The 20,887-nt window shown below is 61.0% G+C and overlaps 1 protein-coding gene across 2 annotated transcripts in view; it reads right to left on the reverse strand.

Moving 5' to 3' along the window:
• MYOM2 (myomesin 2) overlaps positions 1-20,887 on the reverse strand; it is an 80,179-nt gene that overhangs the window by 12,027 nt on the left and 47,265 nt on the right. For both annotated transcript variants that reach the window (XM_070047243.2, XM_070047244.2), the window contains 13 exons: positions 19,973-20,147; positions 18,479-18,600; positions 17,104-17,291; positions 14,921-15,047; positions 12,294-12,472; positions 9,656-9,770; positions 8,696-8,852; positions 8,504-8,610; positions 7,043-7,087; positions 6,465-6,601; positions 1,453-1,597; positions 1,282-1,341; positions 465-532 (listed from right to left, as the gene is read on the reverse strand). In XM_070047243.2, the coding sequence (XP_069903344.2) occupies positions 465-532; positions 1,282-1,341; positions 1,453-1,597; positions 6,465-6,601; positions 7,043-7,087; positions 8,504-8,610; positions 8,696-8,852; positions 9,656-9,770; positions 12,294-12,472; positions 14,921-15,047; positions 17,104-17,291; positions 18,479-18,600; positions 19,973-20,147 (1,625 nt within the window). The remainder of the gene's footprint in view (positions 1-464; positions 533-1,281; positions 1,342-1,452; positions 1,598-6,464; positions 6,602-7,042; positions 7,088-8,503; positions 8,611-8,695; positions 8,853-9,655; positions 9,771-12,293; positions 12,473-14,920; positions 15,048-17,103; positions 17,292-18,478; positions 18,601-19,972; positions 20,148-20,887) is intronic.

The following is a 20,887-nucleotide window of genomic DNA, read 5'->3' on the forward strand; positions in this document are numbered from 1 at the left end:
CCTACCTGGTGTGGCCACGATCAGGACCACCCTCAGCAGGAAGACAGCCCCGGGGGACGAGGACTCACTGGACGCTCACCGCACCATCTCAGCACTGCTAGGATGGGGGAGGGGCTTTGCTGGACCCTTAGCGAAAAGGCGGACTTTTGTGCTTAACAATAATCAAGCGTATCCGATTTGTCAGGAGAACACTCTGGAAGCGCCTTGGCCCTGAGCCGCGCCTCCCGTTTCCCGAGACCGGGTGGCATCCTCGTGGCCTGGAGCTCACTGTGCGAAGGGAACCTCCACAGACTCCCAGCCCGACCCCCTGAAAGGACTGGCCCGAGTGGCTGAGCCCTGACATGCCCAGGACGCCTGGAAGCCGCCCAGCTGAGCACGCCCGCACCTCTCCCGCCCACACTGCACCCGGGAGGTGGCGCCAGCGCGAGTGGCAGCGAGACTCCTGCTGGGGGCTCTGGGCTCACCTTACAGATGAGCCGGACCTCACACTCCTCTGTGACGTCCCAGTGCAGGTACTCAGCAAAATGAGGGCCTGAGGAGGAAGGAAAACGAGTTTAAGTGAAGGAAGAAGTGAAACGAGTGAGTGCACTCCACAGGTGCTATCCACACGCGTGTTACGGGAATGCACCAGTGGAAGGCATGTGTGTTCTCTGGGTGTTAGGTGTGCACGTGTGCATGGTGTACATGTATCACAGATGTTATGTATACACATGTGTACGGTACGTGTTGTATGAATTACATATACACATGTATGGCCTGTGTATGCTGTAGCATTATATGTACACTTATGTAAGATGTGTGCATGGCCCATCGGCGTACGTGCTATGTATACACGCGTGTCTAGTGTGTGTGTGTCGTATGGGGCAGGCAGGAGATGAGGTTTCACTAAGCAGGTGTGGTCTGTGGAGAGCCTGCACCGGGCCACACGCTTCGCGGAGTGACGGAGGGGCGTCAGGTAGGTCACGTGTGGGAGGGCCGAGAGGAAATGCATGTTTGGGAAGCGCCGTGTCCAGCAGGGTAAGGAGGAGGCCGCGGGGCGCTGGTCACCTCAGCTGCCCGGCTCCACCCAGCGCCTCCTCCCTGGGACGGGAGCAGCTAACGGAGGTGTGGCTTTCCAGGGGACAGCAGCAAGCCCACACCAGGCGCGGGTGGAGCACAGAGCACGGGAAGGACCCAGCCCCACAGCTGAGCCAGGCACACCTCACTCGTGGTCACCTGCTGTCCCCCCGGCTCCCGCGGCTGCCTAGGTGAGCTGAGACCCCAGGCACCGCCGTCACTGACCTTGCTTCCTGAGGAATTCTTTCCTTTGGAACTCAGCCTCTTCCAGCACCTTCCTGAAGGCTACGTTCCACATTTAAGGGAAAAAATTAAAAATATGTGTCAACTTCTCTGGGGCAAAGGCCGCTGAATGCCGTGTATTTCTGGGACACGGTGACACCGAGCACAGCCTACCGTCTCCGATGAGGACCAGGGAAGACTGGTTTTTGGCTTTGCCATCGTGAATCTGCACGGTGTAGGTGCCCTCATTCTCAATAGTGAAGCGATCCATCACCATCTCGATGATGCCGGACGCCTTGTCACATTTCATCCTGTGTGTCTGCAGGCAGAGGGGACATTACACAGGAGACCCCTTGTCCCCACCCTCGTCACACAGGACCCTGTGTCTGCAGGCAGAGGGGACATTACACAGGAGACCCCTCGTCCCCACCCTCATCACACGGGACCCTGTGTCTGCAGGCAGAGGGACATTACACAGGAGACCCTCATCCCCACCCTCGTCACATGGCATCCTGTGTCTGCAAGCAGAGGGGACATTACACAGGAGACCCCTCGTCCCCACCCTCATCACACGGGACCCTGTGTCTGCAGGCAGAGGGACATTACACAGGAGACCCCTCGTCACACGGGACCCTGTGTCTGCAGGCAGAGGGGACATCACACAGGAGACCCTCATCACACAGGACCCTGTGTCTGCAGGCAGAGGGGACATTACACAGGAGACCCCTCGTCCCCACCCTCATCACACGGGACCCTGTGTCTGCAGGCAGAGGGACATTACACAGGAGACCCCTCGTCACACGGGACCCTGTGTCTGCAGGCAGAGGGGACATCACACAGGAGACCCTCATCACACAGGACCCTGTGTCTGCAGGCAGAGGGGACATTACACAGGAGATCCCTCGTCACACGGGACCCTGTGTCTGCAGGCAGAGGGGACATTACACAGGAGACCCCTCGTCACACGGGACCCTGTGTCTGCAGGCAGAGGGGACATTACACAGGAGACCCCTCATCCCCACCCTCGTCACACAGGACCCTGTGTCTATAGAAAGAGGGGACATTACACAGGAGACCCTCATCACACGGGACCCTGTGTCTGTAGACAGAGGGGACATTACACAGGAGACCCCTCATCTCACAGGACCCTGTGTCTGCAGGCAGAGGGGACATTACACAGGAGACCCTCATCCCCACCCTCGTCACACGGGACCCTGTGTCTGCAGGCAGAGGGGACATCACACAGGAGACCCTCATCCCCACCCTCGTCACATGGCATCCTGTGTCTGCAGGCAGAGGGGACATTACACAGGAGACCCTCATCACACGGGACCCTGTGTCTGCAGGCAGAGAGGACATTACATAGGAGATCCCTCATCAGCACCCTTGTCACATGGCATCCTGTGTCTACAGACAGAGGGGACATTACACAGGAGACCCCTCATCTCACAGGACCCTGTGTCTGTAGACAGAGGGGACATTACACAGGAGACCCCTCGTCCCCTCCCTCATCACACAGGACCCTGTGTAATGTCCCCTCTGGGGCCTTCCGTGCCTGTGCACACTGGCCCTGTGCCCGCATGGTGAGCTCCCTGGAAGGAGGCAGGAGCCCTCGGTGACTTCCCCAGCCCAGCGCCCACCCCAGGGCCTGAATGTCTGCTCTCCCAGGTTCCCCTAGACCAGCTTTGCCCCTGCAGACCCAGCCCATCAGGAGTTTGAGCAAAGATCCCCCCTCCTGGATCCTGACCACACGCCTGAAGGTGGGAGGTCCTGGGACCAGGATGCAGGGAACAAAATCTCACGGGCGGTGAGCAGCAGGTGCTCGGGGCAGCACAGGGAAGGCCCACCCGCGGCAGGCGCAGGTGCCCTGGGGGATGCCGACGAGTGTCCGCCTGGAGGGCCATGCTGTGCTGAACCCTGGAACTGTGCGCAAAATAAACTTTTCTCCAGGATGTGCCCGGCTTCAGTATTCTCCCGCAGCCACGGGAGCACACGATGGCAGTCACGACCACTGTGTGGCCAGGGACCCAGCAGCCGCTCTGTGAAGTCACAGGCACTGGTCTTCAATGCGGTGCTTTCTGTCTCGGTAGACAAAGGCCAGCGTGGCAAGAGAGCTCAGAACGTGAACATCGGGAACAGAGCAAGCAGGTCGTGTGGATCTCCGGTTCACTGCCCTGGGGGCACCTCCGGGTTCTGCCTCGGTTCAAGGCCTCTGTCGTCTGCACCCTCCACTCCACCCAAGATGTCCCCCAAGACCTCACTCATGTTGCCGCCTGCTGCCCCAGGCTGATCTCAGCTCATGGAGCTCCCTTGCTTCAGCCATCCCCTGAATTCTGCCTCCCTAAAACACTTCCGCAGCTGGTGCTGTGGGGTAGCGGGTAAAGCCTCTGCCTGCAAAGCCGGCATCCGACACGGCTGTTCCAGTTCCAATCCATCTCCCTGTTAATGGCCTTGGAAAAGCAGAGGAAGATGGCTGAAGTGTGTGGGCCCCTGCCATCCACATGGGAGACCCAGAAGAAGCTCCTGGCTTTAGCCTGGCACAACCCTGGCCATTGTGGCCATCTGAAGAGTGAACCAGCAGGTGGAAGATCTCTCTGTCTCTCCTTTTCTCTGTAACTCTGCCTTTCAAATAAATACATCTTTTAAAAAACCTCACTTCAATTAAAGCAATTTCCATTTAGCCCCATTACAAACCATTCTCCCAGTCCTGCAACCGTCCTGCCTTTCAGTCCAGACCACTCTGTTACCAGGTTATCAGCAAATGCTGAATGTGAACTGACACGCACTGGGAAGACAAGATGAACACACGGGCGCCGGCCGTCAGCTGAGACCCTTGCACGCCTGTGACCAGATGGACGCTCAGGCTGAAGTGAGGCACGTGCCTGCCTCGGGCGCTCCTTGACTCGCAGCAAACACGAAGTCTCCTCCACGACTCGAGATCCCAGGGCTGCTTCAAATGCGCAGATGCGACCGCACTGCCGGCGATCTCCGGGACTTTTCCCAGCTGGGACACGGAACAGGGTCAGGAATGAATGGGAAAGCTTGGGCTTGGTTTCGGGAGCACCAGCAGGAGCGTCAGAGCTGGGATCAGCCACGGGAACACAGGGCGACACCCTGACCCGCCCTTGGAGGTCCTGGGAGTTGGTGGGGCCCCCAAAGAGGAGCAGGAAGGGGGCAGCCCGAGGACTCGGCCCAGCCTTGACCCCTGACCTTCTTCCTAGCTTTGAGTAGTCACTTCTTTCTTTATTTTGTTTGTTTGTTTGTTTTGTTTGAGAAGTACAGTTACAGACAGTGAGAGGGAGAGACAGAGAGAAAGGTCTTCCTTCCGTTGGTTCACTCTCCAAATGGCTGCAATGGCCGGAGCTACGCCAATCCAAAGCCAGGACCCAGGAGCTTCTTCCAGGTCTCCCATGTGGGTGCAGGGGCCCAAGGACTTGGGCCATTTTCTACTGCTTTCCCAGGCCACAGCAGAGAGCTGGATTGGAAGAGGAGCAACTGGGACTAGAACCGGCGCCCACATGGGATGCCGGCGCCGCAGGCAGAGGATTAACCAAGTGAGCCACGGCGCCAGCCCCAGAGCATTCCCCTCCGAGTGCCAGGAGCAAGCTGGCTTGACCAACGGCCCACCTCGTCCTAGCCGCTCCACTCCCTTCAAACCTCAGCAGTAGGGACAGCAGGAAAGCCTGCCCAGCGGCTCTGAGGATGACAGAGTCTGAGTTCCCCAGCCAGGTTCCGGGTGGCCGGGGGCCTTTTCCGTTCTCTCAGCTGCTGCATTGCAGGTTGTAGACAGTAACGAGGCTTCTGGCTACGGCCGTGACACAGCCGGGTGGAGCTCAGTGACCTCCCAGGTGCCACAAACGCAGGCTTGTATGTGACGTCACAAAGCAGCGCCTGCGGTTACTAATTACAGAACCGAGGTGGGCAGCCACAACCCACGAGGTCAGCCGTGCACCAGCAACGCCCACGTGCAAGGCAGCCCCCCGGCAGCAGGGAGGAAGTGCTCGTCAAAAGCGATCTGGAGGTAAGTGCAATGACACTGAACTCCATTTCATTTCGCGGCAGGATCTCTGCTCAGAGGAAGCTCCGCCAAGTGCCACGAGCAGGCCGCGCGCTCCCGCGGATTTCTGCATGGCCGACTTTGCAGCCTGGAAGACGCTGTGTGCTTTCCAGTTTTTAGCCAGCCGTCTTGCCTGCGTGAGTCTTCAGAGAATGCCAGGTCTCCAGCAAGATGCGCGTGATCAGAAAGCACAGGACCCTTGTCGGTGCAGGATGCCCGCCCACACGGCCGTCCTAGCAGCCGCCAGCCTGCCGAACACCTCCAGAGGGAAGGCAGGACCGCGGGGAGGGTCGAGCTCAGAGAAGACCAGCAGTTCTGCCTCTCAAGCCTCCAACTGCTCTCTGTGCCGTGAAGGAACGAATGAGGCACACAGGACTCGGAGGAGTAGCTGAGCTCATCGGCGACACAACACACCGGGTATGACGGGGAGGAGGGCAGCAGCCAGTGCGGTGGATCCCTGAGCCCCCAACCCCACTTCTGAACAATGAAGAAGGGCCCCACCGGAAGAAGCGCCCTGTACCCGGGTCCCAGGCGAGCCACCGTCCGAGAGAGAAACCGCCGAGTCCTCCAGATACAGAGGCCACAGCCTGTAACAACCCAGGGACCGCTCTGCACAGCAGACGGCAGATGCAGGGCGAGCGCGATCGCACACAGCGCACTCGTGCCTCCGGCCGCCGTGCTGCCTTCGTCCAGGCTGCGCCCGGGAAGTCGCAGGAACTCATTTCCACGGGACGCTGCCAGGGCAGGAGCTGCGGGAGGATTCCTCACAAGAGACGCAGCGCACGGCTCAGGACCACGACTGACCAGCAACAAGCCGATCGTCAAGGACGTCTCCCGCGTGACCTGAACTTTCCATAACGCTGGGCTCGAAGTCCCCACAGCGCGACTTGTCAGTGTTTGATTCCAACAGCCTCGGATTTCAAAGCCTTCATGGATCACCTGGCTAACCCAGTCCAAACCCCAGGACACTTCAAGAATCAGCGTCCCCCCCGTCTCGTCTGCTTCTGCACCCCAATTCTTACAGCTCAATACAGCAATGAAAACAAACCCAGGCTGCTGGCTCGGGCCGCGCCCCTCCCCAGCCACGTCCTGGCTCTGTCCACAGCCAGGGACCCCGTGCAGAACTCACCTCACTGTCAGACACTTCCCTGTCGTTGATGACGAAGCGGAAGCTGGCGTCTGGGGATAAGGGCTCCGTCTGGAGCCAGAAGCGCACCTGGCCCTTATCGAAGATCTCATAAGCTAACTCTGATTTCAGAGGGATTGCTGTCGGAAGGAAAGAGACCGCGTGTCAGTAAGGCACGAACCCTGTGCGAAGACGAGCTGTGTGCAGTCAGACGACGCCAATCCAGGTGCCTGGCGTTCTGAGGACATGCACACTGGAGCATTGCACGGGATGACGGGAACTAAAAGTCAAAACTGAAACTCTACTCAGCCCACGGCACTGAAGACCCCAAGCCGTGAGCTTTCCAGATGTGCTTCGTGTTTTCAATGCAACGCGACAACTGTGGTCAGCTGCCACGGGCTAGGGACAGCTAACCCTAAACCCCGAATTCAGGAGACCACGCACTGCCAGTCTCTGCAAGCCACAGCGACAAGCCCAAGTGCCAGGAGTGACTTTCCCAGAGACGTCCCTCAGCCCCCAGCGCTGATGACCACAGCCCTGCCCGGCTCGCAACTGCGCACTCGGGGTCCGTGCGAACTTACTGGGGTTCTTGATCTCGTTGCTCAGGGCCAGCAGTCGCTCAAGCTCTGGAATTAAGAAAAGATACCAGAGGTTGCACAACTCCCAGGTTTAACGAGGTCATGGAAGAACTTTGGACCGAAAGCAGAAAGCGCAGGTTCCCTTGTCCTCCGGGTGCTCCCTCAACACACCAGCAGCCATCGGCAGCCCGGGACCCGGCAGTGAAAGGGCCCAGGGCCTGCAGGGACAGTGGGGGTGCCCTGAGGAGGAGGGGCTGGCACAGGGCAGGTGCACCCTTCCAGAGGGAGCCAGGGAGCCAGCAGAGCCGACAGGGACACCCCTGCCCCCGCCTAGGGCAGCGCCCGCCAGTCCCAGTGCCACCCTTCCGCCGCATCTCGCTGTTCTGTGAGAGTTCACCGCATGTCACCAGCGCTGAGCCTGGCCTGCAGGCCCACGAGGCCGCTGTGTGTCTCTGGCTGCCTCCTGCCTTTGGGGTCACCGGCCCTGCCTCACCGCTGCGGTCTGAGTGTCTGTTGGAAACGTAATGCCAGTGCAGCAGAGTGGCCGCTTCGGGAGGGCTCTGCCCTTGGGCGCTCTGGGCCGCCGCTCTGAGAGTGGGGTTTCTATAAGGCAAGAGCTCGTCCCCCACCCCCGCACTCTCGGGCCCCATGACGGACCCCTTCCTGCTCTGGTGGAAGCAGCATGGACCGGAGCCGAGCCACCCAGCCTGCACGCCCTGTGCCAGGAACCCAAGGCAGAGAGACACTCCCCTCGGCAGCCTGCCTGGGCCAGGCGTCCTTGGCGGCCCCTCGGCTGTCAGCCAGGACACAGTGGACAGCTGAAGGAACTCACATAGTGCTTACAGCATCACAAGGACTCTACAATTTACCAAGGCAGCCAGGGACCCAGTGTCCCCAGAGACCAGAGGGTTCTGCCCAGTGCTGCCAGGTTCCCAGTGGGCCATGCTCCCTGTGAGGCCAGGCAGGTGGGCTGGGACCAGGTGGGCAGGTACACAGCACAGGAGTGCGTGGGCCCTGGCCGCACCTGCCTCGTGGGAGCTGAGACGCTCACGCTAAGCGAACTTCCTCACGTGTCTGCCGTCTCCACTCAGAACAGGGCTGGCGGTTCTAGCTGTGGCCGTCAGCCAGTGCTCAATGCACGGAGTCTGTCCCCTTCTCGTCCCACTTCTCAGCACTGCAGGGAGGGACGGGGCCCCCACCGGCGAGGCTCCAGTCCAGTGAGCAGACTTCTCTGCCAAGAGCCCACGCTGCTGCACTCTGAGATTCGGCTTTAGAAGTGAACACTGAAGCCATTCAAGACCCGGGATCGTGGGGTGCACAGAGTGCAAACCCAGCGCTTAATTCCCAAAGGAATCACGCACCTCTCTAAGCATCCCCGACCACAAGTGGCCGCCCTTTCTCTAACCCACGGAGTCTCTTCCAGGTTAGTACAGGAAGGGCGGGCCTGTGACCCGCGGGCATTACCTTCTTCGTCCAAAACAAAACTGGAGGACACGCCATCCGTGTCACTGACCGACACAGAGTAGGTCCCCAAGTCGGCTTTGTCTGGATTCTTGAAGTAGAGCTTGGAGCTGCAAGGGAGAGGAGGGAGCGTGTGGGCACTGGTGAGGCCCAGGGGCGGCCGTGTCCCCCGCCAGCGAGCCGCCCAGGACCTACTGGTCGCCCTTGGTCTCCACGTGGAACCTCTCGGGGTCGGCGATCTCCTCGTAGGACTTGCACCAGGTGAAGTGGGACGCGTCCGTCATCTCCTGGCAGTCGAAGCCCAGGTAGATGTTGCCTTCCTCGTCGACGCCAGCACTGATCTCCTTGGTGCCTGGGGGCAGGGGCAGGAGGTGAGTGCTGAGGAACACGGCGTGCCCAGGGTTCCTCTGCGGGGGTGCGGGCAGAGCTAGGGTTACATCGCGTCAGCAGCTGCACCCAGAGGGCGGGAGCCAGAGCGGAGAGCACTGCTGCCAGGACCGCATCCTTGGCTGCGTCCGGGGCCCTGCGGGACCCCCTGAGGCCGCCCACCAGGCCGAGGCAGCCCCTCGCCCGACCTGTGGGCACTAAGCCTCCCCTCAGGGCGCAGCAGGCAGCACCCCACGGGCCCCTCCCCTGCTCCGAGGTTGACATGGGTGGTTTCCAGGTTTGGCCTTAGATGGACCCCTGGCCCGACACCTGACACCCAGGCCCAACCTCAGGCCCTCTGCTGGGGTGGAGAAGAGCCCACATCACACAGACGCTCTGCCAGAGACCTGGGCTTGCGGTGGCAGGCGACCGGGGGCTGAGGCAGCCCACGTGCCCCGGGGGCAGCACCGCCCCTGCGAGGACGGCTCAGGGGGCTCTCACGCACTGCAAGCAAGAAAATCACCAACAGCTCCCACATGTCTCTCTCGGCACCTGCCACATCAAAACCGCCTCCTTCCTGCACTCTGGCCACCCGGTGAAGACGGGGGTGTGTGCCTGCTCCTGCCCCAGCTGTGAGCGCCCACAGAAAGCCCAGGCACGTGCCAGCCCTCGTGCCTCCCCACACCCCACGGCGCCCTGCACACGCCCACACATGCTCAGTGCGGCCCACCCTCCTGCAGCCCGCTGTGTCGGTGAGCTCTGCCTGGCCTGGGCGGGACGCGCTCTCACCTGGCCTGGCCTCCACCAGCACCGGCTCCGACACATCCGAGGGCTTCCCCACACCGCTGGCGTTCACCGCCCGCACGCGGAAGACATAGATTCGACCTTGGTGCAGGTCACAGACCTGGAAGTGACGGGGGAGACCAGGGGGATAAAGATAACCTCGCTGTCCTCCACGTCTTCCAAATGTTCGTTTTTTATTAGTCTTCCTCTACTTGAAAGGCAGAACGACAGAGCCAGAGAGACAGGGAGGGAGCAGGGAGCCTGGAACTCATCTGGGTCTCCCTGTGGGTGGTAGGGGCCCAAGCACTGAGCCATCATCTGCTGCCTCCCACATGAGATCAGCAGAAGCAGGGACCCCAGCCGTCACTCGGATACGGGACGCAGGCACCCCAAGATGCACCTTAACCTGCCGCGTCACACGCCTGCCTCATCTTCCTCACTGCCTTCCCCTCAAAGTTAACCCGAGGGGCCAGCATTGCGGAGTAGCAGGTAAAGCCCGCATCCTACACGGGTGCCAGCTCAAGTCCCGGCTGTTCCACTTCTGATCCGGCTCCCTGCTGATGTCCTGGGAGAGCAGTAGAAGATGGCCCAAGTGCTTGGGCCTCTGCACCCACGAGGGAGACCTGGAAGAAGTTCCTGGTAAAGGGCATGTCGCTGCCCCCCACACACACCATGGGAGATCGGTTCATGGCCTCTCTCTCTCTCTCTCCATCTACAAAACGAAAGCTAGATAACCGAGAGGCCCCCTACGGCTGCTGGAGAGCCCCCGGTGCCCAGTTCTCTTGTCAACCCGACCAGATAGCGGCCCAGCCCTAAGTGCACCCTGTGTGCAGTCCCTTGGGAGACTGCCGCCACCTCCTTGCTTCAATAAAGCGACCTGTCTCGGTTGACATTGGTCTCTGTCTCCTTTTCCCATCTCTCCTTTCTGGGGGCAAGAAAAGCCAGAACTCCAAGCTATTCCAGACCTGACACCTGGCTCCTGGCTTTGGATCAGCCCAGCTCTGGCCACTGTAGCCATCTGGGGAGTCAACCAGCAGATGGAAGCTCTGTGTGTGTGTGCACGTGTGTGTGTGTCTGTCTGTCTGTCTGTCTATCTCTCTCTCTAATTCTGTATTTCAAATAAATAAATAAACTTTAAAAAAGCACCTCACTCGTGTAGCTGGAGAAGCATGGGGGACACCTCCAGCCGCGTGCAAAGCAGTCACAACTCCTCTGCGGGGACAGGCCCATGGGTGGCAGGCACCCAATCACCCGAGCCGTCACTGCTGCCTCCCAAGGTCTGGTTTAGCAGGAGCCGGAGCAGGGTCCTGACAGTGCATTGGGTGCCCTAACTGCTGCCTTTACTGCTGACCCAAACCCCTGCCCCCAAATCCTACATTAGATGTAATTTTCCACAGCACAAAATCACATTCAGACACAGCACAGGTAAACGCGTCTCTCCTCATGCAGACGCGGGTAGCGAACGCTGTCATCTTCTCACACATCTCTTCTTATCTGCACAATTCTGCTAACTGGAATCCGTCTTGGGAACCACGAACAAACATCTCTACCTGCATTTCTAATGGATTTGGTTAGCTGAGTCCTTGGGGGCTGCTCCGCGTGTTGCAAAGAGACTGCTGTATGTTACCAGGCTGCCGCCCACAGGTGCCGCCCACAGGGTGCTGCCCACAGGGTGCCTCCCAAGGGTGCTGTCCACAGGGTGCTGTCCATAGGGAGCTGTCCACAGGGAGCTGTCCACAGGGTGCTGCCCACAGGGTGCCGCCCATCCCTGCCCCATCAGTGTGAGCTGAGCCAGGCTCAGCCATGTCACACACCTCTGCCTAAGCCACGCCCAGAAACACAGCCTAAACCTCCGAAGAAACCAGCCAGGGGGTGTGGGCCGACCGGGTTCCAGGACAGGGGTCACCACTGACCCGGTAATGCTAAGTCACACATGCTAAAACAGAACTATCTAGAGAGGACAGGCAATTTACGCATTGTAATGTCAGCAGATATAGTGAAACCATGTGCACACGTGTGTATGTGTGTGCACACTTGTGCATGTCTGTATTTGTGTGTATGTCTGTGCATCTGTCTGTGCCAGTGGGTCCATGTATGTTTGTATGTGCACATGTGTATGCGTGTATATATGTGTATGTTTGTGCTTTGTGTGTTTGAATGTGTGTCCCCGTGATTGTGTGTGTATGTATGTATGTGCGCTTTTGTGTAGAAGTTTGAGTGTTTATGCATTTTTGTGTGTATGAATGTGTCCCCGTGTCTGCGTGTATGCATATGTGTGTGTACATGTGTGTTTGCACTTTTGTGTGTGTTGTGTAAGTGGAGTGTATCAGACAGACTTCTATATGTGACCACATGAATTAATCAAAATAAGCACAGGGCTTAACACAGAGGGGCCCGGCCTGTGTCGGTCCTCCGCATGAGGGCCGCCCACTGACAGTGGGTCTCAGCTGCTGGGCTCCCACCAGCCCACCAGGTGCCTGTGTGCCAGCAGGAAGGCCCTTTACTGCCCTCTGCTGGAGCCTCCGGCAGCTGCGCCATGGATCCCAGGGGTGAAAGGCCAGCACCCGTGGTACCAGGCGTGGTACCTGGGGCCGTGAGCAGAATCACCGGTCACACGGGAGGAAAGCGCAGAGGAATGACTCACCTTCAAGTAACGATTCGGAGTCGCTGCCTCGTTCACGGTGCTCCATTCTCCAGAATCCTCTTCCTTAAAATCCACAAAATATCCAGAAACAGGGCTGCTGCCCGAGTACACGGGGGCCTTCCACAGCATCACCAGGGACGTGTCCCTGACCTCGCAGAATGTCAGGTCATAGGCTGGACCTGCAACGGGCACTTCTCTGAGCGCAGGCACCCAGGGGCTGCCAGGGCCGCAGCCCTGCCCCTCCTGGGCCTGGCCCCCCACCCCCACCCCGCAGCCCTGCCCCCAGGCCCAGCCCCAGGTCTGCCACCCTGCCCCCTCCTGGGCCTGGCCCCCCACCCCCACCCCGCAGCCCTGCCCCCAGGCCCAGCCCCAGGTCTGCCACCCTGCCCCCTCCTGGGCCTGGCCCCCCACAGCCCTGCCCCCCAGGCCCAGCCCCAGGTCTGCCACCCTGCCCCCTCCTGGGCCTGGCCCCCCACAGCCCTGTCCCCAGGCCCAGCCCCAGGTCTGCCGCCCTGCCCCCTCCTGGGCCTGCCCCCCCCCCACAGCCCTGTCCCTAGGCCCGGCCCCAGGCCTGCAGTCCTGCCCCCTCCTGGGCCTGGCCCCTCGTAGCCCTGCCCCCCAGGGCCAGCCCCAGGTCTGCCGCCCTGCCTCCTCCTGGGCCTGGCCCCCTGCAGCCCCCAGAGCCCTGCCCCCCAGGCCCAGCCCCAGGCCTACTGCCACCCTGCCCCCTCCTGGGCCTGGCCCCCCGCAGCCCCCGCAGCCTGCCCCCCAGGCCCAGCCCCCCACAGCCCTGCCCCCAGGCCCGGCCCCAAGCCTACTGCGCCCGCCTTTCCCAGACACCACACCACCCCTGCTGTCCTGTGTCAGCCTTTCTCGGGAGCACCCGCCACGATGGCGCCCAGCACAGGGGGAGCAGCTCCCGTACCTGTGCCCCCCCACCAGGCGTGTGCAGGGCTGTGGACACGGGGCGGAGTCCAGCAGGCCGCAGTTCTCACCCTCGTATCAGAGAGACAAGGTGGGCACAAAACAAAGGTGCTCGTGTGCCCCACACCAGGAGGGAGGGGGCGACCGGCCCAGGCCCTGCCGTCCACTGACACTAAGCGACCCAGAGGGCTCTGCGCTGACTCCCTGGCCCAGCCCACCACCCGGCTCCATCCTAGCGCAATCACACTACACCCCGCGAGCGCAGCTGAGCCACATGTGGGGCCTGTGGACAGGCTCTGGGAACCACGGGGACCGAGAATACATCTATCGGCTCGAGCAGGGAAAGGAGGGAGGAAGAGCCAGGTCCTCTGGCCACAGAGCGGAAAGACAGCCTGGGCGTTGCGCCCTCCAGGTTGTCCGTGATCCCTCCTCTGTGGGTGCCTGGCGGGGGGACACTAGGCCATCTGCTCCAAGCTGGGCATTTGGGAGGAGTTAGGCACGCAGAGCCCACACAGATGCAGCTCTGCAGCAGGTGCGCGTGGTGAACACGCAAATGAGCGCTGGGCCCCACACAAGATGTTCTTCTGCCCCACCCGCCTCGGGGAGTGGTCCCCAGGTGCTGGTTGTCCCACCCGCCCACCTTGGGGAGTGGTCCCCGGGTGCTGGCTGTCCCACCCGCCCACCTTGGGGAGTGGTCCCCGGGTGCTGGCTGTCCCACCCGCCCACCTTGGGGAGTGGTCCCCGGGTGCTGGCTGTCCCACCCGCCCACCTTGGGGAGTGGTCCCCGGGTGCTGGCTGTCCCACCCGCCCACCTTGGGGAGTGGTCCCCGGGTGCTGGCTGTCCCACCCGCCCACCTTGGGGAGTGGTCCCCGGGTGCTGGCTGTCCCACCCGCCCACCTTGGGGAGTGGTCCCCGGGTGCTGGCTGTCCCACCCGCCCACCTTGGGGAGTGGTCCCCGGGTGCTGGCTGTCCCACCCGCCCACCTTGGGGAGTGGTCCCCGGGTGCTGGCTGTCCCACCCGCCCACCTTGGGGAGTGGTCCCCGGGTGCTGGCTGTCCCACCCGCCCACCTTGGGGAGTGGTCCCCGGGTGCTGGCTGTCCCACCCGCCCACCTTGGGGAGTGGTCCCCGGGTGCTGGCTGTCCCACCCGCCCACCTTGGGGAGTGGTCCCCGGGTGCTGGCTGTCCCACCCGCCCACCTTGGGGAGTGGTCCCCGGGTGCTGGCTGTCCCACCCGCCCACCTTGGGGAGTGGTCCCCGGGTGCTGGCTGTCCCACCCGCCCACCCTGGGGAGTGGTCCCCGGGTGCTGGCTGTCCCACCTGCCCACCTTGGAGAGTAGTCGCTGCACCACCTGCTGTGGGGAGTGGTCCCCGGGGTGCCAGCTGCCCCACCTGCTGTGGGGAGTGCACCCCCACATCCAGGGCCCACAGTGGGGTCCCTTCTCTGTGCAGCCCTCCTCCCTCCCACCTGAGCCCGGGCTCTCGGTCTACACCATTCCTGGCTCCATGTCTGTGTCTGTTCCTGTCCTGACAGCAGACTCTGGTCAGCCCCACCCACGGCTATACCCAGCCCTGACGCCCAGCCCTTCCCTGTCCGGGGAGATGAATGGGCACTGCTCACAGGCCTGGAGAGGCAGGAGAGGGCAGAGGGGCCGACGCTGGCCCCCAGCAGAGAGGGGGCCTTACAGGAGGGGTGGTCTCACCGGGTTCTGGTGCTGTCCAGGCCTCACACTTGAAGTGCTCACTCGGGTCCGACGGCTGCCCAATCCCGGCCAAGTTGGTGGCAGCGATCTTGAACTCATAGAATGAGCCTTCTGTCAAGCCTTCCACCTGTCACATTTTGTCTCAGTTAATATGTGAAATGGAAGGAGGGTTTCACCCCACGGGGTGGAGGGAGAAGTACCTATGACGGACTTGTAAGGGGAAATATTTGTAAGGAACCTTGTAGGCAGGTCAGACTGCATAGCCTACAGATGCCAGTCGCAGGGGAAACAGGAAACTCGGACTGAGAGAGACAATGTCCACAGAGAGAGGACAGAGGGCAGAGATGGGAGGGGGGCTGAGATCTTGGGCCACACTGTCCCCAGCAGACCCTGGGACTGGCAGGAGGCGGCTGAGGGGGTGACGGGGAGTCCTGGCCCCTGGGCAGCCTTGTGCCCTGCTGCCATAGCCCCACCAGCTCAGCAAGATCAGGCCACCACCGTTCCTTACATGGCTAAGGTCCCCATCGCAGCCCCACTGCCCTCTGGGTTGGAGGACAGGACACTACAGGAGGCCTCTGAGGGAAACCAGCGCCTGGACTTGGCGTGGGGGGGACCGAAGCCTCCAGGTGAGGGTCACCGCAGGACAAAGCTTCCCAGCGAGACGCCTGTGGGGAGACCGCTGTGCTGGCTGGGGGACAGCCTGCCCCTCCTCACGGAAGCAGCGTGCAGGAGGGAAGTGCCTCTTGGAGTAGGAGGCCCTGTGGTGCACCTCTGACGCCGGCATCCCATTGTGCCATTTCCAATCCGGCTCCTGCTGATGGCCCAGGAAAGCAGCAGAGGATGGCCCAAGTGCTCAGGCCCCTGCACCCACACGGGAGACCTGGGTGGAGCTCCTGGCTCCTGGCTTCAGACCAGCCCAGCTCTGGTCGTCGCAGCCATGTGGGGAGTGAAACAGCAGATAGAAGATCTCTCTCTCTGTCTCTTCCTCTCTCTCTGTAACTTTGCCTTTCAAATAAAAAAAAAAAAAAAAGAGCAACTACGAGGGCCAGCAATGGGGCACAGCAGGTAGAGCCACCACCTGTGACACCTGCGTGTCATATGGCTGCCAGTACGTGTCCCGGATGCTCAATTCTGATCCAGGTTCCTGCTAATGACCTGGGAAAGCAGTGGAAGGTGGCCCAAGTGCTTGGGCCCCTGCAGCCACGTGGGAGACCCAGATGAAGCTCCTGGCTTCAGTCTGGCCCAGCCCTGGACATTTCGGTCATCCGGGGAGTGAAACAGTGGATGGAAGATTTCTCTCTAAACAGTTATCTCCCTTGGCTCTGTAAGTGTGACTTTCAAATAAGTAAACCTTTTTAAAAATTAGCAGCTAGGGGTGGAGGCCGACATGCCGCGTGTCGATGACGTCACAGCACACCTGAGGGCTGGCAGCACAGAGCACCACGTGCGTGTCACAGACACAAGCGTATGACACACATCTGCATGGAAACATAACATGCATTGTACCATAAGACAGAACCTTTTGCAAAGCTACGATGGGCCATTCTCAGACCTCCGTCAAGACCCCTCATTTCACAGGGCCAGTGGCTCCCCTGAGGCCTGGCGGCCCCCGAGGTGATGCGTGAGCCCCAGTCACAGGCATTCACATGAGAAGGCCAAGGTGCCACAGGTGCATCGGAAGCCAGGTGGGCGCCAGGTTTGTGCCTGGATTTCCTTCCAGATCCGAATCCAGGTTCTGCTGCTCTTCTCCTGGGCCTGCTGCCCACAGTGCACAGAGGCTCGGGACTCGGGGTCCTGGGGAGGTGGCGAGTCCCGAGCCGAGGCCACATCCGTCCTTTCCCGTGGGCTGATCAGCACCGAGCCTGCCCTCAGCCACTGCGTACAAGGGGGGTGGGAGCCCCTCACCCCCACTCCACCTTCCAGGGCTCAGAGCAGGCAAGTCGCGGCCATGGGCCTGCAGCACAGCCCCTCACCCCCAACCTGCACAGCACCCTCGTCGCCTCTCAGGGAACATCGGCCCCTAGGCTCTTCCGGGGTCCCAGACCCCGAGGCCGCTGGAGCTCAGAGCTTCTGCATTCAGCTCTGCTCTGGGTCAAAGGCTCCAAAGCCGCGGCACTGAAGAGGGAGCCAGGCCAGAACACAAACATCCCTCAGGCGGAGCCAACGGGCAGATGGAAACCCACCGTCAGGATCCGCTCCTGGATCGGGGAGGAGTTGACTTCGTGCCAGTTCTTGTGGTGGACTTCGCGCTTGTCCACGTAGTAGCCCAGGATGGGCGAGCCGCCGCTGAACTTGGGCACCTTCCAGCCGAGGGTCATGGAGCGGCCGTCACAGTTCAGCAGCGTGACCCCGTACGGATGGGAGGGCACAGCTGCAGGGGGCACAGCATGGAGTCACCCGAGGCCCAGGGCCGCCCCACCCCACCAAGCGTTCTGCGCTTCCTTTCCGGGGGGGGGGGGGGAGTCACAAACACACCCACCAGCATTCTAACCACACGCGGGCAGTGGACTCTGGGTGGCCTGGACATTCGCGGTGACAGGATCCCCGGCTGCCCCGCGGGGACGCTCAGAGAAGGAGCGTTTCCATTGGCAGCGGGAGGGGAAGCAGCCGGAGGGGTCTCATTCCCACCCAGGCCCAGAAACTGCAGACTAGCCCAGGGCCTTACACCCCACCTGCCCCTGGGTGAGAAAGAGCAGGACGCCTTCCCCAGCAGGGAGAGGGAGGCCAGCACTGCCCTGCCTGACCCGAGAGCCAGGGCAGCCGGAACCGGAATCTTAAGTGTCGGCCTCTGCTTAGGAGGGGTGAGTTCACAGGGCACAGGGCAACTTTGGAAAAAGCCCTGGCGGGTTGGGGGAGGGGAGGAGCGCAAGGTCTGAGTAAAGAAAGACCCTAAACTAGAGCGACTGATGTGCTGTGATTTCTGGCCAGGGACTCTGACGTGGCAACGCCCAAATCATTAGAAATCTTCATTTCTGAAAGTGCTGGCAGATTTACTCGGAGCGGAAACCGTGAGGAGGAAATGATGCGCGGGAAGCAGACGGCCCGGGACTGAAATAGCAGAGTGCATGACACCCATGTCCCCGGTGCCCCTGGGTGCTGCGGCTGTCAGCAATAGCCAGGGTGGCCGCCCCACTGCTCAGCGCTCTGAGCGTCCAGGTGCCTCCCAGGGGCCGTCGCCAAGACCAGCTGTCACGCTTGATCAAAACATTAGACGATTCTGAACACCGCCCCTGGCGCACGGAGCCACTGAGCCACGTAAACGACGTGGACAGCTCTGGCGCGGTGCGTTAAGCCTGCACCAGCTGACGAGGCCACCGCTGTTGGCTGCTGCTGCACGCGTGTGAGCGCGGCCCGGGGGAACGCTCGTGCCCTCTGGGGCTCTGCTTCTGTGTGCGTTCTGCCAGCACGCGGCCATCCTCTCTCACTCTGCCGCTCCACGGTGACACCCAACCACGTGGCAGCCTCTCAGAACCGACACCCCTCCCCGCCTCAGCCTCCAAACCACGCCGTGCCGGAGCCCAGGCGGCCGGAGCCGAGCGGCCCACGCTACGTACGTACTCAGGGCGGCCTGCACCTTGATGACCTCAGACTCCTGGGAGTTCTCGCTGGTGCCCAGGGCGTTCACGGCTTTCACCCGGAAGATGTACTGCTCCCCGGTCGTCAAGCCATGCACCACGAACCTGAGAGAAACAGGCACGGGAGCGTGACCACGGGACACGTCTCCTCCCCCCACCCTCGGCAGAAGCAGGGATCGCTAATGCTCCATAGAAAGCTCCGCGTGGACGGAACGCAGCTTCCCTTCCGAGTGTCTCACTGATGCACGGCACACACTCGTTTTTCACTTTTGATTTCAGCTCAGTCGACATGCAGGGTGGAAAAGTAAGGCTACAGCGCCCAGCGATACCCAGAACTGCCCACACGTCCTTCCAGTCACTTGCATCTCCAAGTTTTCTGGATGCCGTCTTGACCAGAGGTCTATTAGAAAACAGCCAACTCCTTACCAAGAAGAACCCATGGGCAGGCATTTGGTGCACTGGTTAAGACTACACTTGGGGGGCCGGCACTGTGGCACAGCAGGTAAAGCTGCCACCTGCAATGCTGGCATCCCATATGGGCACCAGTTCTAGTCCCGGCTGCTCCACTTCCGATCCAGCTCTCTGCTACAGCCTGGGAAAGCAGCAGAAGATGGCCCAAGTCCTTGGACCCCTGCACCTGCATGGGAGACCTGGAAGAGGTTCCTGGCTTCTGGCTCCTGGCTCCTGGCTTCGGATCAGTGCAGCTCTGGCCATTGCAGCCAACTGGGGAGTGAACCAGCACATTAAAGAACTCTCTCTCTCTCTCCCTCTCTCTCTCTCTTTCTCTCTGCCTCTCCTTCTCTCTGTGTATAATTCTGACTTTCAAATAAATAAATCTTAAAAAAAAAAAAAATGACTACACTTTGGGCGCCCGCATCCCAGACTGCAGTGCCTGGTTTGAGTCCTGACTGCTCCACTTCCCACTCAGCTTCTCGCTAATGCAGCCCAGGAGGCAGCAGTGTTGGCTCAAGTAGTTGGACCCTGCCCCCCAGGGGAGGCCCACCTTCTGTTCCTGGCTCCTGCTTTCAGCCTGGCCCAGCCCTGGTTGTTACAGGCATTTGGGGAGTGAAATAGCAGATAGAACTCTGTTTCTTCCTTTCAAATAAAGTGAAAATAAGCAATTCTTAAATAAAACCTTAAAAGCCAAATATACTGAGTAACAAGAGGCTGAGACTTTGAAGTTGGGTAGATGAGGTTCAAATACTGGCTTTCGGATTGGATGGGTTTTGTCTGTCATCCAGGTACTTAGCCCTGGAGGGCTGCCTCCCTGGGGCAGAGGAACAGGACGGCTGGTGCTGCAGGGAGGCACCGAAAGCTTGGAAATCAGCACGGGGCGCCGCAGCCCTCCCCAGCAGAGCGGCTGAGTGTATCTCGCTAGCTGACGACAGTCCCGACCATGAGTGGGGCCAGTGGACACAGCATTCAGGCAGGACAAGCTGGGCCGCGGGGCATGGGGAGGCGCAGGAGGGGCGGGCACCTGTTGTATCCAATGGGCTTGTGGTTGCACGGCTCCCACGCGTTGGTGCCCGCCACGCAGCAGTCCACGTAGTAGCCCAGCAGGTCCTCCTCGTGTTTCGGCCTGTCCCACTGCACAACCACCGACGTCTTGGTGTTTCGGGAAGCCAGCACCCGGCCGGGAGCAGAAGGGACCGCTGTGCCGAGGGGACAAGGGACTGGTCAGGAGGAGCAGCCGAGCCACTGTCCTCCAGGAACTAAGGCCGGGGCTCGGGCGGGACCCCGAGCGGGGCAGGGAGCAGGACAGCCCTGGCTGAGCGCCGGGAGGTGCTGCATCACGTATGTCATCCCGAGACCCGCCCAGCCCCAAAGGAGAGGAATCGGACTCATGACACTGGCACCCCCACCAGAGCGGTCAAAAGGGAACCCGCTGGTGGCACAGGCAATTTGGCTAACTGGGCAATAACTATATTTGGAATGTAAATTACTGAATATAAGAAAACCACATTTTTTCCAGATTCATGGGAACCTACCAGGGACTCAGAATTCAATCTCGATTTGACAGTGAGGTCTCCTCGCATCGAGCAGGGCTCCATGGAGCCAGCAGCGTCCTCAGAGCCAGCGGGAGCTGCCCTGCCACATGCCCTGTGCTTGTCACTTTCTGTCACTGTCTACGCTGCTGTTCAGAGGGAAGAGGCCAGCCCCATGGAGGGGCCGTGTCCTAGACCAGACCCAGAGAGGGACGGAGGCCCGCACTTCCGTCCGCCAGCCAGGCCTCCTCGCTCACTCAGGAAGCGGCTTCCGAATGCCCGGGAAGCAGGGGAAGAGGGCGCAGCCCACCCCAGTCCTCAGAGCCCGGCTCCTGAGGTCCCGTCTACACCACCAGGCTTGGGGCTTCCAGGAAGCCTGGTCTGCCACAGCCCCTGGCACAGCAGCT

The sequence above is a fragment of the Oryctolagus cuniculus genome, chromosome 8, assembly GCF_051225735.1.
Source record: "Oryctolagus cuniculus isolate XC-2025 breed Fujian yellow rabbit chromosome 8, ASM5122573v1, whole genome shotgun sequence".
Lineage (NCBI taxonomy): Eukaryota > Metazoa > Chordata > Mammalia > Lagomorpha > Leporidae > Oryctolagus > Oryctolagus cuniculus.